Source organism: Nyctibius grandis, chromosome 10, assembly GCF_013368605.1.
Source record: "Nyctibius grandis isolate bNycGra1 chromosome 10, bNycGra1.pri, whole genome shotgun sequence".
Classification (NCBI taxonomy): Eukaryota; Metazoa; Chordata; class Aves; order Nyctibiiformes; family Nyctibiidae; genus Nyctibius; species Nyctibius grandis.
Genome location: NC_090667.1, coordinates 8360765 through 8377719, shown reverse-complemented (window position 1 = coordinate 8377719; position 16955 = coordinate 8360765). Strand labels below are relative to the sequence as shown.

Here is a 16955-nt window from a genome sequence, read left to right as displayed (position 1 = left end):
AGAGCAAGTGATTCAACATGGATGAGTGGTGTCTGAAGAGCAGGCGTGCACCATTCAGTCCTTGTCTCTCACCTCTGTCTGAGATACTGGTGTGTATTTTAGAGTTCATGCAAGTGTCTAGAAAGGAAAAAAAAAAGACAAAAAACACTAATCAATGACTTAGCCCGCACCTGGAAATAAACACATCAAGGGCTACCTGGGGGAAAGAGTGTAAGAGTAAACATAGCCCTGCCAAGAATGAGATGGGAAGGGGCCTCAGAGAGGAGCTCCCAGGAACATCATATTTCAAGAGGATTTTCCTTTTCAGTGGCTTCATGTATTAAAGCCCAGTGAGGATTAAACACACCCCTTGCTGCCACACTATGACAAAGATCCAATCCAAAAGCCCAGAGAAAGACTTGGCTTGGCTCTGCCAAGCTTTGTATATGACATGTTAGTTTTATTTTCTGCTTTTCCTTTTTTAAATTGCTCACTAGCATCTGGAATATTGACATCAACCCATTCACCCAACCTCCAGACCCTCACATATAACACGCTAGGTGTAGATCATGAATACTTTGGGTTTATCCTCTGGGGTGATGCTGGAGTTGTCCACCTCTATCAGGATGTTCTTGTCATCTCGGGTGACCGGCGCTTGCTGTCCACTCTGGAGGACTTGTGGTAGATTCTCTAAACTGACGTCCATGTCTTTGAAGGCATGGAGTAAAAACACCCCCAAAATGATGGTGAGGAAGCCACAAACTGTCCCAATGATGTCTACTACAGTCATGGTGACCCACTCCTTAAAGAGGATGATGGAAGTTGTGATGACTATGGTGGTGAACAGCACATAGTATATCGGAAACACCAAAGAGGTGTTGAAAATGTCTAGAGACTTATTGAGGTAGTTAATTTGTGTAGTGATGGATGCCACCAGCGTGATGACTAGGATCCATGTCAATGGGTGCTGCAGCACAGGCTGGCCAACAAAGAAGCCCTTGATGGCGATACCCAGGCCCTTGACTGAGGACACGGAGAAGGCACCAATAATGGAGCAGATGGTGAGGTAGATGAGGATGTTGCTCTGGCCATAGCGAGGTGCGAGGTAGAAGATCAGGAGGAAGCAGACAGCCAAGAGGATTGCAGCATAAGCGAGGAAACCTGGAAGAGGGCGAGAAATAACTCAAAACTGAGCGGCGGGCGTGGGGAGCAGTATGCACTGCCCAGCCCCAAGAGAGAAAACATGACCTCCTGCGTACCTGGCTCTTTCAGCTTAGAAGCCATTTCATCCAGAGTGGTGATCTCCTCGTCCTCTGGGGCATGTATCACCACCACGGTGCTGCCCACGAGGCTGAGCATGCAGCCTAGCTTTCCCAGCAGGTTGAGCCATTCTCCAAGCAAATATGAAGACAGGATGGCACTGCACAGGACAGAAAAACATCAGCTGGTGCTTTAAGATCCTTTAAAGAAGGAAGAGCAGCTAAAATAAAGTATGCCTTCATGTGATACAAGGACACAAATTTGGAGTAAATTTGTTGGATTCCAGTGTGTTAATACACAATCACATTGCATCTGCTGACAGCTGAACCCACAGAGGTGCAGGCGCAATCTGTAGATCTCAGCTCATGTATCAGCAAGGTGAAAAAACACTGAATGTGTTAGCACATCCTCAGAAATATTTTCAAGGTCTACAGATTCACTCATGAGCTGTTGCGCACTATGAAGCCTTTAGTGCCCAAGGAAATTACTTCAAGGACCAGTGACAGAGAAAAAAAAAAAGAACCTAACAACAAAAGAGTTATATTGATTTTAACTAAATCATCAGAACTATTAAGTCTCAGAGAAACTCTGAAAGTACTGGGGCTGTAGATACATCTGCAAAAATATCTAGTTGTCCATAAAAATTTGGGGCAAGACACCAGAGCAGTCCTAATTCTCAGTTTGCTTATGCATTTCACAATAACAGCCCTTCTGTAAAACCTTCAGTACCCGCAGCCATGTATTTTGATATGAATCTCCTTTTTAAAAATAAAGAAATAAAATAGGGTTTCAGCCCTTTTGGCAACAGATAGAAGTATAAAAACATAACATCAGAGCACCCTAAAAGCCTAGAAAATAAAAGGAAAATGAAAGACAGTTTAAAAAGAAGCCTGATATTTTTGACCCTTTTAGATTTTCACTACTGTTCACTGCAAGAACAGAACAAAACAAACAACCTTGAATTGACTAAAGAGCTAGAGCAAGGAAGGAAGGAAGGAAGGAACACTGATATTTGCAGTAATTTAACCTGAAGTGTAAGTGGCTGCTATCCACATGCAGCATTTCCAGAAGGGCCTACTTAATTCCGTGGTTTCCAAATGATCCCCCAAAAGGACAACAACTTTTAGACCATTTTTTTTAGAAAACACTAAGACTTTTTTTCCTTTAGGCAGAACAAATCATATTAGCGTCACTTCAATTCTTTCTACCTTACAAAACAAAAAAGGCAAATTGCAAACTATAGACAGGTAAATCACCTTATGAGCACGCTCAGAGCCCCCAGAGGCGTGACGATAGTCGCAGGAGCAAAGGCATAGGCAGCAAAGTTGGCAGCTTCCCCTCCACCCACTAAACAAACACAAGAAAAATAAATACCAGTGAGTTACAGTATGCTTTTTGTGTTTTCTCTTGTGGGCTTACAAACTAGTAAGACATTAGTTAGAGAGTAGGTTTTATTATGGGGTTTTCATGCTGCTGCTAAACAGAGCCAGGTAGTGGGTGAAAATCTCTCTATTACAAATTAACGCAAGCAGAGAGGCATCCCTGGAGCCCTGCACCCGCATGGAGAAGGGCTGGGGCTGCCAGGGCTTGGCTATGCCACAGCTGACCCATACTAACTCATCAAACCCCCAGCCAGGCAGCTGCAGGGTGTCTGGGTGATTAATGAGGGGGTGGGCTGGTGTGAGGGCTGCTGGGAGGCTGCTCCTCAACTACAAAGTGTCTCCTTGGGGCTGTGGTGTCATACTCTGGCTGAGCTGTCCTTGTCCCTTGAGTAGTGAGTATTGGGTGCTTTCTTGTGGGTTGTGCTATGGTGGTTGTGCAGCAGGAGCTACAAGGGCAGAGCAAGGTGGGGGCACCTTGAGCTGCTGGTGCAGCAGTGAGAGCCAGAAGAGACTGCTCTGAAAAACCCTCTGCTGCTGTTTGCACAGCCATGAGTCTAATTTGAGAGGATACTGTAATATTGCAGCAGGAAAAGAAGGATTTAAGGCTTGCTCTAAGGTAAAGCAACTCTTGCTCAAGAAAGGAGCTACTACCAACACCTCCTTGCTATCTCCCTTGTGCTGCAGCAGTAACCTTTCCTGATGCCCACAGGCATGCATGGGAGGCTGTTTGCCCTGTGCAGAGTACACAGGCAGACCAGCCAGCTGCCTTATTAAAAGCTGGCTTTTCATGCTTTTGATCGGGTAAAACTGAGCTAGCAAGTCCTACCAGCCCTGCAGGAGGATGGTGAGGGAGATCCTGCGTGGCTCACTGCCTCCAATCTCCTTGAGGAACCCCTGCTAATGATAGGGGAACTCACTAGAAGAAAGGCCTTAAGCCCCTGGATGCTGGGCTCATTCCACACCTAATTCATGGGGACAGACCCTGGAAAATCTGCAAGCCCAAGGAAACAGCTTCTACTTACTGGTTAACAAGCCAGCCCACCAGAGCCAGTCCTTTAGGTAGCCATGGCCTCCATCTCCTAGGGAAGCAAAGCACACGGGTATGCAGGAGTTACCAACCCTGTTCTTTGGAGTAAGAGATGAGAAACATCCTTTTGGAGAGTGATAAACTGCAAGGGGAAGAGTGTGACAAAGAAAACTGCCTGGAAGGACAGAATATGCAGACATGCCATCCTATGTGGAAACTATGCTGAGTCAAGGGATCGGCAGAAGCTGGCACTTTAGGGCTGGACAATGCAGATACAATAGAAGCAGTTGTTTGAGCCTGGGTGGGAACAGCACCCACTGCCCCAAAGCTACAGAGGAGGTTGTCAGCCTGGGGTGCAGCCTGCCCTGCTGCAGCATGGAGCTTGGGACTGCCCTTCAGCCCTGGAACTGTGGTCATCCTTGCTGGTTCATCAGGGTGCATTGGCCCCTAAACCCAGCAATAAACACCCCAGCTGAGGTCCAATGGACTGGTCATGTTTCGTCTTGCATGTTCCACTTGCCTGTTTGCTATGGGGCACTCCTGGAGCAGAGGGATGAAGGATGGCAGGGGCTGCTCTGTGATGGGTGCCCCCACCCAAAGGCTGCTCCCTGGGACACTATCACCCTGCATCCTGCCCGTGAGGAGCCTGCGCTTCACCTTGCATTGCACTGGCTCGCTGTGGAGTCTCGCGCGTTGGAGCTAAGGTAAGGCAATGAGTTTTTTCCAAACCCAGCTTAAGTGGGGGTTATAGCTATGAAGGATGAGGGGAAGAACTGGTCGGTTGCTCTGTGTGGGCATGTGATGTAGTTCGTGTTGCTGTATGGTTGTGGTGAAGGCTCCCTGTGTCCTGTCGCAGAAGGTATCTGCTCCTTTTGTACACTGCTTGGTATCTCAGTTGTGTCATAGGGCCTCAGCCTGCACTGCCAGAGCTCCTAATGTTCACTTTATGTGGGACAGTAATTACGTGACTGAGCGTTTCTGATGAAAAATGATGCCTGGCATAGGAACAACTCAATGAAAGAAAATGTGCATATAAATGAGACAGAATGGACATACTGTGTGGGGAACTAATCCAGCTCTGGTCTTAACCCACAAGCTGTTAGATGTAAGGAGCATGAGCCTGCTGACATTGTGAACCCTGATTTTACTGGGTCAGACAGAGCCTAAGTTTTTGATAAGTCTGGCCTGACTGTAGCTGTGAGTAACAGCAGTGCTTGACCTGCCTTGGAGAAAAGCGATGGGCTCAGGGAGCAGGGGTGAAACACTGGGACTGAGAGATGAAAGGGGGAATGAAGAGGCAGACAGGAATTGTCTAGAATTCAGCCTCTTCTGGTATCTCAAGTTTACAAATGTTCAAGTTCAAATGTTATGCTTTGGTATTGCTTAGAAATTGCTGCATTGTTTTGGTTTTCTGTGTGGTTGTGTTTTTTCCTCAAGAACCCTTTTTGTCCGTTGCAGTTTTCTGTCATTAATCTCTAATTCCTGGTTAAACACCCTGAAAAATAGGGAGGGGTTTGCTCTTGTTTTACTTGCTTGGTTCTGTTGTGGGAGGAGTTCATGGAAGGAAGGAGAAGAGACACATATTCTACAATTGAAACAATGCTTTTTGCCTTATATTTGCACAATGAAGTATCAGCAAACCCGTGTCAGTTCAGCAGTTGCATGTGGCCAGCCTAATGGCAGGGGATGGAGATGGATTTGAGACTGGCCTGCAGCTCCGGTGCTGTTGGTAGCTTTGATGGTTGACTCTGGACAGTCACTTCATCATTCCGTGCCTCTGTGTCCCCGTATGGGGACACAGTAAAATGGGGACAGTGATATTTACTTCCTTTGTAAAATGATTTAAGAATTGTTCCTAGGCCAGAACTGGGAAGCAGTAGTGTTTTAATTATCATTATTTTGGTTTGTTGTTATGCAAGTAGGTCAGCTGCCAGGTAGGACTTACGCTGCTGCTAGAGCTCATGTTTGCAATGCTGATGGGATGCGTCCAATTGCACAGTGCGATTCTGCTGCAGGCAGTGCTCCTCCACCATTTCTCATCCGTATATACATGCACATAAATGCATGCCTTACCCTAAGAGCTTGGTGCTAGAGGAAAGTTATCTACGTGTTGTTGAGTAGCATACCTCAGAAGTATCCTTTCTGAAAACACAAGCAGAGTTCACACAGATCGCAGGTGTGCAGTCCTGCATTAATAAATGGCTCTTGCTAATGCAATTAAAGCACGTGGGGCCATATCCTTGTCTCAGTGACTTGGTGGCAAAGCTGGTGCATCAATAAGAGCAAGAGTGGGGTCATGGAGCTGTGCTGCTCTGTCCCACTCTGTGGCATGAGGTTGACTTGCAACTTTGTGCAAAGAGGCACATTTCAAAGAGCTTTCAGCACTCTGCTTCCTCCTGGCCTCACACTTTCCCATGCAAAAGCTGTGATGGGCATGTATCGTTCTTCTGGTGGGTGCACATCTGATCCCACAGTGCATGTGACTTGCTATTTGCGGTGCAAGTCAGGGGAATGCTGCTTTTAGCTGAGCCCTTCTGATGCAGGGCTCTGTAAATTAGCTCCTCAGCTCCAGCACAGAGCTGCTCTATGAGTCTCACACACAAACATACATGCAGAAAAGGTCTGTCTCACATTGCAGATGGAAGGCTGATGGGTACCCAGAGGTGTTACTTTGCCATACGAGTGCTGGAGTTCAGATGATGTGTGTGGTTCTGGGAACAGGTGGACCTCCTCCCTCCTGCCCCCCACAAAAGCCTTACCTGCCCGAGTGCCTCCCTTCTCCACCAGCCGTAGCAGCCCCTTCTTCTTGAGGATGACGCTGCTTCCAATGAGGAAGCTGGAGAAGACAGCCAAGCCCAGGCCAATGTAGAATCCATAACTGCTTTCCAGCCGAGTTACCCAGGAGTTCTCTGAAGTCCCATTGTCCTGGACAGAGTCAGCTTGGTCAGCATCACCAATCACTTGGCACACAACCCGGTGGGAAAGGCATGAAAGGGTGACCAGAGACCCTGTGAGACCACCATGGAGATAAAATAGCAAATTACTGATATGACTATCAACAGTGCCTCTGTCAGCCTTTGGACGCATTCAGATGTCCCTCTGAACAGCCACCTGTGCTGTCACCCTAACAGCACATACCCACCAGCTTTCAAAATCTCAGGACACCTCTTTACTCATATGTGGAAATGGCGAGGTGTTGAGTGACAGATTTATGGCGTGTAGTTCAAGCAGCTCATTGACGCTGACTGTGTCTGCCAGTCTATGCACTAAACTGGAAGGCCACAAGGACCACTATAATAATGTAATTCAAATTTCCAAATATCTATGCCAGAGTCTCTCCACCCAACTTCAATGTTATGAGTTTGAACTATGCCTTATCAGCTCTCAGCCTTGTTGATTCAAAGGCTTTGGTGCTTTCCAGCCAATCAATCCTTGCATCTGCCAGCTTGTCTGCAGCTTGCAGCTTTGGGTTTAGTGTGGAGTGATGCCAGTACTTTGTGTCTGTGCATCTGTTCCAGCTCTGTGTACTGAGCGGTGCCGTGGGATCACTCGTAAGACAACAGGCTCGTCCTGGACAAAAGTTTCACCTATACGTTGCCTCTACTGTCCAATGTTTTTATTCTACCTGCTTCCTGATTTTTTGTAAACCAAGCACTGTCAGTGCTTCACAAGCCAAGTCCTGCTAGTGTGGAAGGACTGAAAGCAGGCACTGTTTTCTGTTGTTAACACCAAAAGCACTTAAGCGCCCACGTCTCTAGCCAAGGTGTGTTGCTGCGTGTGGGTGGGAAAATTGCTGAATTTCTTCCTACCCTCCTGCTCCTACCGCACCCAGCACATCTCTCTATTGCAATCTTCACTCTGAGTGTAGTAAAGACAGTGTGACTGTGACCGTGGGGAACAGAACAGGCAGGTGGAGTGTCACAAAAGTCCTTTTGTAGTAAAAGACTTTAATTTTCTGCCTGAACTCACATAGGAATTATGGAGCAAGTATTTGTGTTTCTGCAGGCAGGGGTATGCAATGGCTAAACTGCTCATGATACTGCTGTCAGCCTGGACTCGGGTCCCACCTTTTTCTTAAACCAAGCGACTGGCTTAGATCTTCTGCAGCAGCACCCTGTGTCCCCTGCACATGTAGCTGAGAATTTGGATCTGAACTGGATCCAAACTTTTTCTAAGGGAAAAAAATTCCAGTGACTTTGTAGATGAGCTTCCAAAGGTTTCCTAATAGGTTTCTTCTCTAATGGAAAAACATCCTTGATTGTGGACATATTTCCCAGGGAGCAGGGCTGGGGGGACACATGACATCTTGCATTCTCGGCTGGGTAAAAGTCTCTGCGATGTGCTACTGGGCACAAGCAGAGTAAGGCAGTGGGATGGGCCCATTACCGACTGGATTAGGTAAACTTTAAAGGAAAAAAAAATCCTAGCTTCTCTGTACCTGCTGTGAGGCTGCCACAGCGCTTGCTGCTGGCAGAGCCGGCTGCGCGGGGCGTGTGGGTAAAGGCTTTCCCATTCCTAGACAGACCTCAAAAAAAGGAAAAGAAACCCCAAGCCCACAAAACCAGAGCAGTGACAGGGAGCAGCCCCAAAGCCGGGCGGGGGGATAACGCCGGGGGATGCAGCGGGCTCAGCCCCCCGCGGGGTGCCCGGGCTGCCGCCCCCCGCCCGGGCACCCTCCCGCCGAGCCCCGGGGCTGGTCCCGCTCCTCCGCGCTGCCGGCCCGGCCCGGGGTGCACCCACCGTTGCTGCAGGTGCTGTTCGCTTCCAGCGGCTCCATCTCCTTCGTCCTCCGGACGGCTCAGAGCATCCCGGCGCCGAGGGCAGCAGCGGCTCTTGGGGGCCGGGGCAGGGCCGGGCCGGGCTGCCAGCACAGCACCTGCCCGCCCGGCTCCTCCTCCGCGACGGGACGGGGCCGGCCCGCTGGGCTCGGTGCACCGGCAGCAGATCCCCGTGCAAGCCACCTCCCCCTGCAACGCGTGTCGCCGGCTGCGCAGCCCCATCGCTGCCCCGGCCCCGTGTCCCTGTCTGCTCGGGGGCTGGAGGGGGAGAGGAGGAGGGTGGCAGCAGCGGGTGCGTTCAACAGCCTTTGCACGGATGTGGGACGAGGCTTCCTTGCCTCAGCCCCGACAGGGTTTTATCCTCTGGAGTGTGTTTTTCTTACGCAGTGCTTGGGAGAAGGTGCTGCGGCAGCAGGAGGCTGCGCTGCTGGCGGGGTGGGGTGAGGTGGGAGCCCGGTCGCAGTGGCTGAGCTGTGGGGCACCGGGCGTGCGCTGAGCAGGTCGTGCACGCTGTGAAGCTGAGGCCTTTAGACGTGCGCGGAGTATGGCGGAACAGAAATTAAAAGTAAACAAGAGAAATTAAACCCTGTACCCTGAAGATATCTCCTCTTACTAAAAGAAACTGCAACTGCAGTTAATGTAGCAAGGAAACATTTCAGAAAGTGCCCTGTTGCTTCAAGCACTGGTTTTTATTATTCTCCACTTAGTACTATGGCTGTGTGCAGTAGGTTGTAGGACTGAAAGATGAGGTTGGGGGGCTGAGAAACATGCAGAGTTCTAGGGAAGATGGAAATATCCTAATGGAAGTTTTGTGGTGGATGCAGGGTTCCCTGCATCACGTACTCACTGGGCAAAGGCATGTTCTCTGCTGAAGCTCAGGCCAGATTTCCCCAATGGATCTTCCTGACTTTTGAGTTGTAGCAGAGGTGGACAGGCTTCAGGCAAAGGTGCATTTGAAAAAGAAATATTGACAAAAGATGAGTGGATAATGACAGGGCACTCTTGTACTGTAAAGCATTGTGCAAAAGGAGATCAGACATCCAGGACACCAGCAGCAGCAGCTGTGATTTAAGACTTAGCTGCCTCCATGCTGAATCCCAGCCCTGAGAAAGTCAGCTCCAGCCCATGGGCTCCTCCATCACTGAAATTCATTTTACACCCTTTTATTTTGTGACTATTTAGTTGGCAGGTCTCACTCATCACAGACACGTGGTTCAGCCTGTACTATAGATCAGGGGCTGTAGCTCCCTGTCAGCTCCACGTCCCACTGCAGCCGAAGCCTCTCTTGCTAATATTAGCGTGTGAATGTTTCAGAGCGTGTTGCACACCAGTGTGTTTTGCCTTCATCCCCACCCTCCTCTGCCGACATCCTCCCTTCCTGTGTTTGTGCACGGTGGCTGTGTGTACGCAAAAACCTACTGCCGGTACAAAAGCCCTTTCATTGCAGCAGGAGCCATTAGCCAGATTTCGCTGTAGGTCAGCAGAGATTAGTAAAACCAATAGTTTTTCTTCAGCAAGCCCACATTTATAGGTAGAAATGATATCTGTCATAAGGTAACATAAAGATGTAAGATCTGCAGGATCTGAACATGTCTGAAAATTTGCTTTTTTTTTTTCCCCTATAAAATATATTACCTGCTACTACAGAAATTGCCCTTAGACCATCAAGCTGCAGCATTGCTAGCACCGCATGGCTCCTTCACTCAGCGCCTGATCCTGTCTCTGTACAACAGTTTTCTCCAGCAAATGTAACGTTCAAGTGTTTTGTGAGTCATTTGGTTTTAATCGGATCTGTTCATCAGTCACAGACCTGCGGGTCGCTGGCTGGGAGAGGCTGTGCCAGCCAAATCCCACATCCTCCCCTTTATCACAGGAGCACTTGATAATCAGTCCAAATGGTGTGGCAGCGGGGTTTGATGTAGGAAATGAAATGTGCTGATTTATCAGTGATCTGGGAGCAACTGCTGCTGCTGTTATATATTACGCAGGCAAAAGGCACCCTGGGCAAGACAATGATGGCAGGATTTGGCCTTTAGTAAATGTACTTGCTGATGCTGGTTAAGATCTCTTCATGCAATGTGTGAGTACGAGGCTGATTGCAGAAACTGAGGTGATGGCAGAGTGGGACAAGTGTTTGCAGTGCTGACTGCCTGGGGGAATTTGTGTCCCCTGTCCACTCGGAGGCTGCTCCGCCTGCTCGCTGTGGTGCTCAGGGGCACTGTGGGGCTCTCCCCTTTGCTGGATTTCTCCAACGCCACAAGGTCTTGCTCATAGCTAGTGCTAATGGTGATGTGGTTATTGGCAGTTAAATTGCACCCAAAGTAATTTCCAAGCTTTTGTGGGTGAGTGTTGTTGACACCTGTGCAGAGCACAGTTGCCCACTGCGCACAAAGAGGTGGTAGGGAGAGCAAATTTTTATGGAAGGGATCTGGGGTTAAAATAATCCTTTTGGTCATGGTGCAACCTCAGAAATTACTGCCACGGCAGAGGGGGTGGTGCAGTCAAAAGCAAAAGGCACTTTGGGCCACAGCTTTACCTTCACCTGTCAGCTTGATTTCCTAAAGGAAAAGGCTAATGTGACCACACACATGTGTGTTTATGTACCCCTCTTCATCCCCAAAGATATTTGACCCTATGGGCCACTTTTGCCAGATTTGACAAGGGATGAGATCCCCAAGAGAAGCTGTTCTCAGTTCTGGGAAAAGAGGAGGGATGACAGGGAAGAGGTCCCAAAAGGAGGGGACACCGCAGTGTGAACTGACTCTATCAGACGTCAGGGAAGGACTGTGCCTAGTTGTCACCACCGTGGGAAGATCTTCAGTCAGATCTTGCAATCAGCCACGGGACACGAGTGTGTCACGTATTTCTTTCTGGTGCGGGGGCTGTGGGGGTGTGGTGTATAAAATCACTAAGTCACAGGAGTTGCATTTGATGGATTTAGCAAGGCTGCATATGGCAATATGGGAGTTAAAAGCCAGGAAGGATTGGCATCGAATTGCCTACTACCTTTAGTCAAGGGCAAGTTGAGACTGATAACAGTAAAGCAGGGATGCAACCAATGCCTCGTTTATTGCTTCATATCCTCATTTTAATGGGAAGGCTGTAATTAAGAGAATTCAGCTCCAAGCTCTGACCTCACTGGTTGATACTCGCATCAGATGTTTCCTTAAAAATAACCCACCAGAAATCAGGGAGTCTTCCATAGCAGCTCATCTTCTAACAACGCGGTTCCTCCTGAAATACCGGTTTCCAGGCCAAAAAACTTGACTGGAATCCAGGGGGTAGAGCAAGACAGCTTTGCATGCAAATAACCTCTTTAGCAACATCAAAAGGCTTTTCTTTTCCTTGCTCTTCTATGCTCATCTCCTCTGGTCTGGAAAAAATGATGGAAAAATACTGAGTATCAATTGTCCTGTGTTACGAATAATGGCAGAAGTATCCTGCTCACGGGTGATGGAAACTTTTGCCCTTGGATAACTGCTAGGCATGGTTCCTGTGGAAACTTTCAGAACAGGGCTGCAATATTCTGCTATGGCTTTGTATAGGCTTTGAGGGCTCCAAGGAGCTGTTTGCTGCTTCAAAGAGAAGGTAAATCCTTCTCTTTCTGACAATGACCTGCTTGTGTAGGGGTTAAGGGAACTGCCTGGTGTTCAGGTGATTGCAGCACTACATGAATGGATGCTCAAAGCTTGAAAGACCGGGCTTTGTTGAGCAAACAGCTTTTAATTCAGCCTGTCTCAAGGTAACCGTGTCTGCAGTGGCTGAGGCTGTCATTCGTGGTGGGTTCCCACCTTTGTACTGCCCTCCTCGTGCCAGTGCACGTACCTGTGGGTCTGTGCTGTGGAGCAGCTGAGTGATCCAGGGTCATGAGGCCATAAAACATACCCCAACTCGTTTCTCCCAGAGTTGTTAAATTTTTTTATCCAGATCAGTTCAGTGATCCGGGTCACTGTGGCCACATAAACCATGTATGTTGGCAGAACAGGAGTGGTGGGTTGGTGATGGACAGGAGGTGGATGTTCAGTGGGCATTGGAGGCTTTAAGGCATCAGAGCAGCAGTGGGTGCCACGAAGTGAAGTGACATGTAATCAGCAGATCCTTTGTTTGCAGACCTCTTATCTGCCAGATATTTGCATCAGAACTCTAAATCAAGCAAAACTAGATGAGAAAGGCAGCCTGGGCTTGCAGGAGGGGTCACAGAAAGGGTCATTTTGTTATGCTTTTGAAAGAATAGAACAATCATTAATGAACTGTTCTTTGCATTGGTGAAGTGCCTTTAATCTGACGATGTAAACATATTTAGAAACATCAGGAAGAAGAAAGATGTGGGCCTGTATCTTTGATGCTGGTCCCTTAGGGCTGGTTGTCCAAAATTCAGTCTTGGACCCTGATACTCAAAGCAAGTGTGGCTTGAGGCTTTCTGGCTCCAGGTGAGACCATGCAGCCTGTGAGCTCTCCGCACTTCTTAGGGGTGGTGTTAGTACTAGGGTGTCCATAAGACAGCAGCTACAATTAGTTTAAAAAAAAAAAGGGAGAGAGAAAAAAAAAGAAATCTTGGTGGAGGAAAGGAAGAAAATCAAACAACCTGCCTAGTATCAGTGGCTGAGTCAGGAATAAAGTCCTGCTCTCCTCTCTACCCTTCCCTGTTGCAGAACCATGTTGAAATCAGTAAACATTGGGCAACTTTCAACCATTAGGCAAATAGTCCTCCTCAGTATGTTACACACAAAGCTGCAGGCACATCATGTGTCCGGGAAGATCAACAGAGCTGCCTGGTCATGGTGTAAAGTTCACTTCCAATTTTATGTGAAGAATCATTGCATTTTTATTCCTCTTAAAGCTTCGAAGCTGTTCCCATGAGGAAACCTTGAGAAGAAGCTATGAAAGGGAACATCAGTTACAGTATTTTGTCTAGAGGTGGTGAAGCGTAGGTGCTCCCGCTCTCATAGATCCATGTCAGTTGTTTCACCCTGATTCCTCAGCTCCCAGAAGGTCTTTTCCCCTCCCCTGACTGTTCCTTCTGCAGTCAACAACCACAGCTGCTCCTCAGATGCTTTTAACACAAATCTAAGAATGGTTTCAAATGGAAATTAGGAAAAAAAAAAAAAGCAAGGAGAGTCTCCTGGAATAAAAAGGCCCCTGTTGAGTTGACAAGGCTGTGGTAATGAGAGGAAATTAGCTTCTCAGTGTAGCTTTGAGCAGGGCCTGTCAAATTCTATTAAAATCATTATATATTTTTCCCTCCCCCAGCCCTCTTATACTAAAAAAGTTTTCAAATGAAAACTTGTCGTGGAAGGATGTTTTTCTCAAAAATCATTAACTTTTTTTTATAGGAAAATTGGTTTGTTTTGGGGTTGGCCACAAAGTTTCATTTTTTTTTCTTTGTTTTTGACAAAAGCTCAGCATTTGTATCAACAAAATGCTGCCATTATTCCTCTTAGCTTTTTCTTTGCACCTGGCACAACTGGAGGCTCTCCCCAAATAATAGTTATCGCAATGATGATGACACCACAAGGTAAAGTCTGCCCATTTCATGAATGAGCCCAGTTTTTATTTCTCTTCATCACAAAAGTCATCCCACATTTGTTGTACACACTGTTGGTTGCTGTGTTATGGGACATATCACCATGTAGCAGATGCTTTACTCTTGCAGAAGCATTTCTAATGGAGATGGAAGCTTCTGTTAGCTTAATTTTAGAACAACAGCAAAAAAATAATAATACAAACCCAAAATATCATCTTCAGCTGCATAGCAAATATGGATCAAAAATTTAACACCGTATCAGATCACGAGCGTAAATATACCTCACCATAAATAAAATTAATTGTACAAAATAACTCAAGCAGCTTTTCATACAAATATGGTACATTTGACAAGAGTTTTTGAGAATATTTTCTTGGGTTTTTTTTTACACCTTCGATTCTTTTTTCTTTTGTTCTCAAACACACATGAACCTACTGGACTGGAGTAATGCAGGAGATAAAGGACTAACATGTTCAATGCTAGTAAGTGCTGTCAGAATTTAAAAGGAAAACCATTGAAGTGCTGAGCTTGAACTAGTTTGCTTCCCATTTCTATTGTATCATTGAAAGTCAAGTGTAGCATCATCCAAGAAAGGCATGTGGACTGCCAATAATAACATTTTATAATGTCAAAGCTGGAGGGAATATTAAAATAACCTAGTCTGACTTCATTCATGATACAGGCCATCCTGTCTCCCCCCTGTAATTCCTGTATCAAGCCAACAACTTGTCTTTGAAGTAGACATTCCAAGTGGTGGCTGGTAAATCCCAGGGAGTTTACAGACTACTTCAGAGTAAGTAGGAAAATGTAGGTAAAAAAGCAAGCCCATAGTCAGTGGACTTGGAATTATCCAGACAGGGGTCCACATTTCCCTAGGAAAAAAAAATTAAGGGTCTGCAGATTGTAAAAGGCTGAAAACTATAGGATTAGAGCATATCTGCAAGGAAGACACCCAAACTTGGCAGAAAGCGTGCAAGTGTGGAGAATATGCCCAACCCTGTGGCAATCTGTTACTATTTAGCCCTACTGTTACAAGTTTGCTCCCTATTTCCATTAACAATTATGACATTAAAGAAAGGATAGGAGGAAAAAAAATCCATTTTCATGGAGTTCTTTAAAGACCTAAGCCTGGACCTCTTTCTCATACACAGTCAAGGAGGGCTAGAGAACTGAAGGAAAAGACTATTTGCATCCTTCAGAGAATAAAAGGACAATAACATCAAATCTCAGAAATGAAGACCATAAGATTATTCCTAGTTGATATCTCAAACTACTTGAGCAACAAGGCAAAATATCTGCATACACTCTACAGTCAAAAACACTTTACATTTTGTTCATGCACTTCAGACATTTAGCTCAAAACATTTAATCCCTCAGAATCTGAAGGGATTTTACATTTTTGCCAGCCAATCTGAGGGCAACAAACAGATTTAATCTACCTGTTCTTTCAAGTACATGCAACTGTGTTTTGCAGGGGTTCATAGAATTATTATGGCAAAACTACAGCAAAAGAATGCAAAGTGATATTCATGTTTAGGTAAAATACCTCATGACTCACTCCAGACCTAAACAGATGAAAACAGGCATTTAAATTCACCTTATTATATCCTATTTTGTCTAGGTAGCTGAGACTGGGCTGTGAGGTACAGTTCATCTTTTTCTAGTAACTTCTTGCTCATGCTGGTTTCTGAGAAGGCTCCAACATCCCATAACATGTCAGATGCAATAGGACATTTAATTTGTGCTGTGCCCAGAGGTGGCTCTGAGAGCCAGACAGGGCCTTGTGCCACCTTTTCAGCAACACTTTCATACCAAAATAACAAGCACTTACTATTTAGGTCAGGAAAAATAGGATCTTGGTTGGATCTATCTTCCTCTTGTTTTCCACAAAAAATAAAGTGCTTGATTCTCCTCTTCCTTTTAAAAATATACATCTGTAGATACCCTCACTCCAGTAGTGTAGAAGTGTTGGAACATGATGGAAAACCAGAACTGACATCCTTAGCGGAAGAGTAAGCAGAGAGCAAGAGCCATGCAGTGCCACGGTGTCCCAGCTCTTCTGCTGCTCTTCCTCACCACACAGAGGAAACAACTCGCCTTGCCGGGCTGGCTCCTTCCCCGACACTCAAAAGATTTCAGCCAGGCTTCCTGAGATTTCATTTTACTTTCAGATTACAAATTTCCTCCCTGCCGTTTAAATGTCTGTCTCAGTAATTAAAGGAAACTCAAGGTGTGAAAATGTCCAGCAGTTTTTACGTGTGGGGTATTTATTGACTATCAAGGGAGTAGGTGGTGAGCGTCTGGGAGAATAAATTCATCCCACCCAGCAAGGTCTCCTCTTGCTAATAGTAGTTTGCTGGCTGTTGTTTCCTAAGATAAAATACTCCAGACAGGACATTTCTACTAATGAATTATATGTTCCCTCTGAAAGAGTAAATGCCCAGGCTCTGCCTTTTTAACATCTGTAATAGCATGCAGTTTACAAGGCATGATGAAATGCATGAAAGGAATATATATCACACCTGTACGCTGTAAGAGCAGTTATCTGCTGTGACCTGGCTCAAGCTGAGAAATTAAAATCTTGCCAGTGGTGAGGCTAGCATCATTTTCTCTTGGAGTATGTGGTTTGATCTCCTTTAACTTCAAGCACAAGCAAGCTTTTGTATTGCTTCAATGACACTACTGAGGGGAAGCAGAAGACCACGAGTTATGAAATCCTCTTTGAAGTTCCTACTGAATTTGTTCTCAGTATCCAGGGATCATAGATTAGCTGAGTGGGAAAAGCAAACAAGACTCCAGTGTTCCCCCTGAATGCCTTTAAACCTGGAAAATTCTGTGTATTTTTAAATGCTTATCCTGTATTTTACCTCTTCTAAACAATCACATCATTTCTGAGTGATGGGAAGTTTCCTAAGCCCTGCTGATAGTCACCATTCTCTGAAGAAAGATATTTGGTCGCTGTGCCACTAGGAATTTCTCTAAAACAAGGGAAATAGCACCCCAGA

At 46.3% G+C, this 16955-nt stretch overlaps 1 protein-coding gene across 1 annotated transcript; it reads right to left on the bottom strand.

Annotated features, from left to right (window-relative positions):
- Nucleotides 1-535: 535 nt before the first annotated feature.
- On the bottom strand, nt 536-8425 carry NIPAL4 (NIPA like domain containing 4). The gene is made up of 6 exons (XM_068409265.1): nt 8389-8425; nt 6408-6656; nt 3644-3700; nt 2496-2586; nt 1239-1399; nt 536-1140 (listed from the first exon to the last, which is right to left on the bottom strand). Exons 1-6 carry the CDS (start codon nt 8423-8425, stop codon nt 536-538), a joined length of 1200 nt encoding a protein of 399 aa, XP_068265366.1.
- Nucleotides 8426-16955: the final 8530 nt, after the last annotated feature.

Bases quoted from the DNA above. Each gene is read 5' to 3' on its own strand.
- NIPAL4 (XM_068409265.1), bottom strand. From the start codon at position 8,425: ATGGAGCCGCTGGAAGCGAACAGCACCTGCAGCAACG. The intron at 6,657-8,388 runs GTGGGTGCACCC...GTGGTCTCACAG, and splicing joins GAACAGCACCTGCAGCAACG to GGTCTCTGGTCACCCTTTCA. The intron at 1,400-2,495 runs GTGATTTACCTG...TGTCCTGTGCAG, and splicing joins GCTCTGAGCGTGCTCATAAG to TGCCATCCTGTCTTCATATT.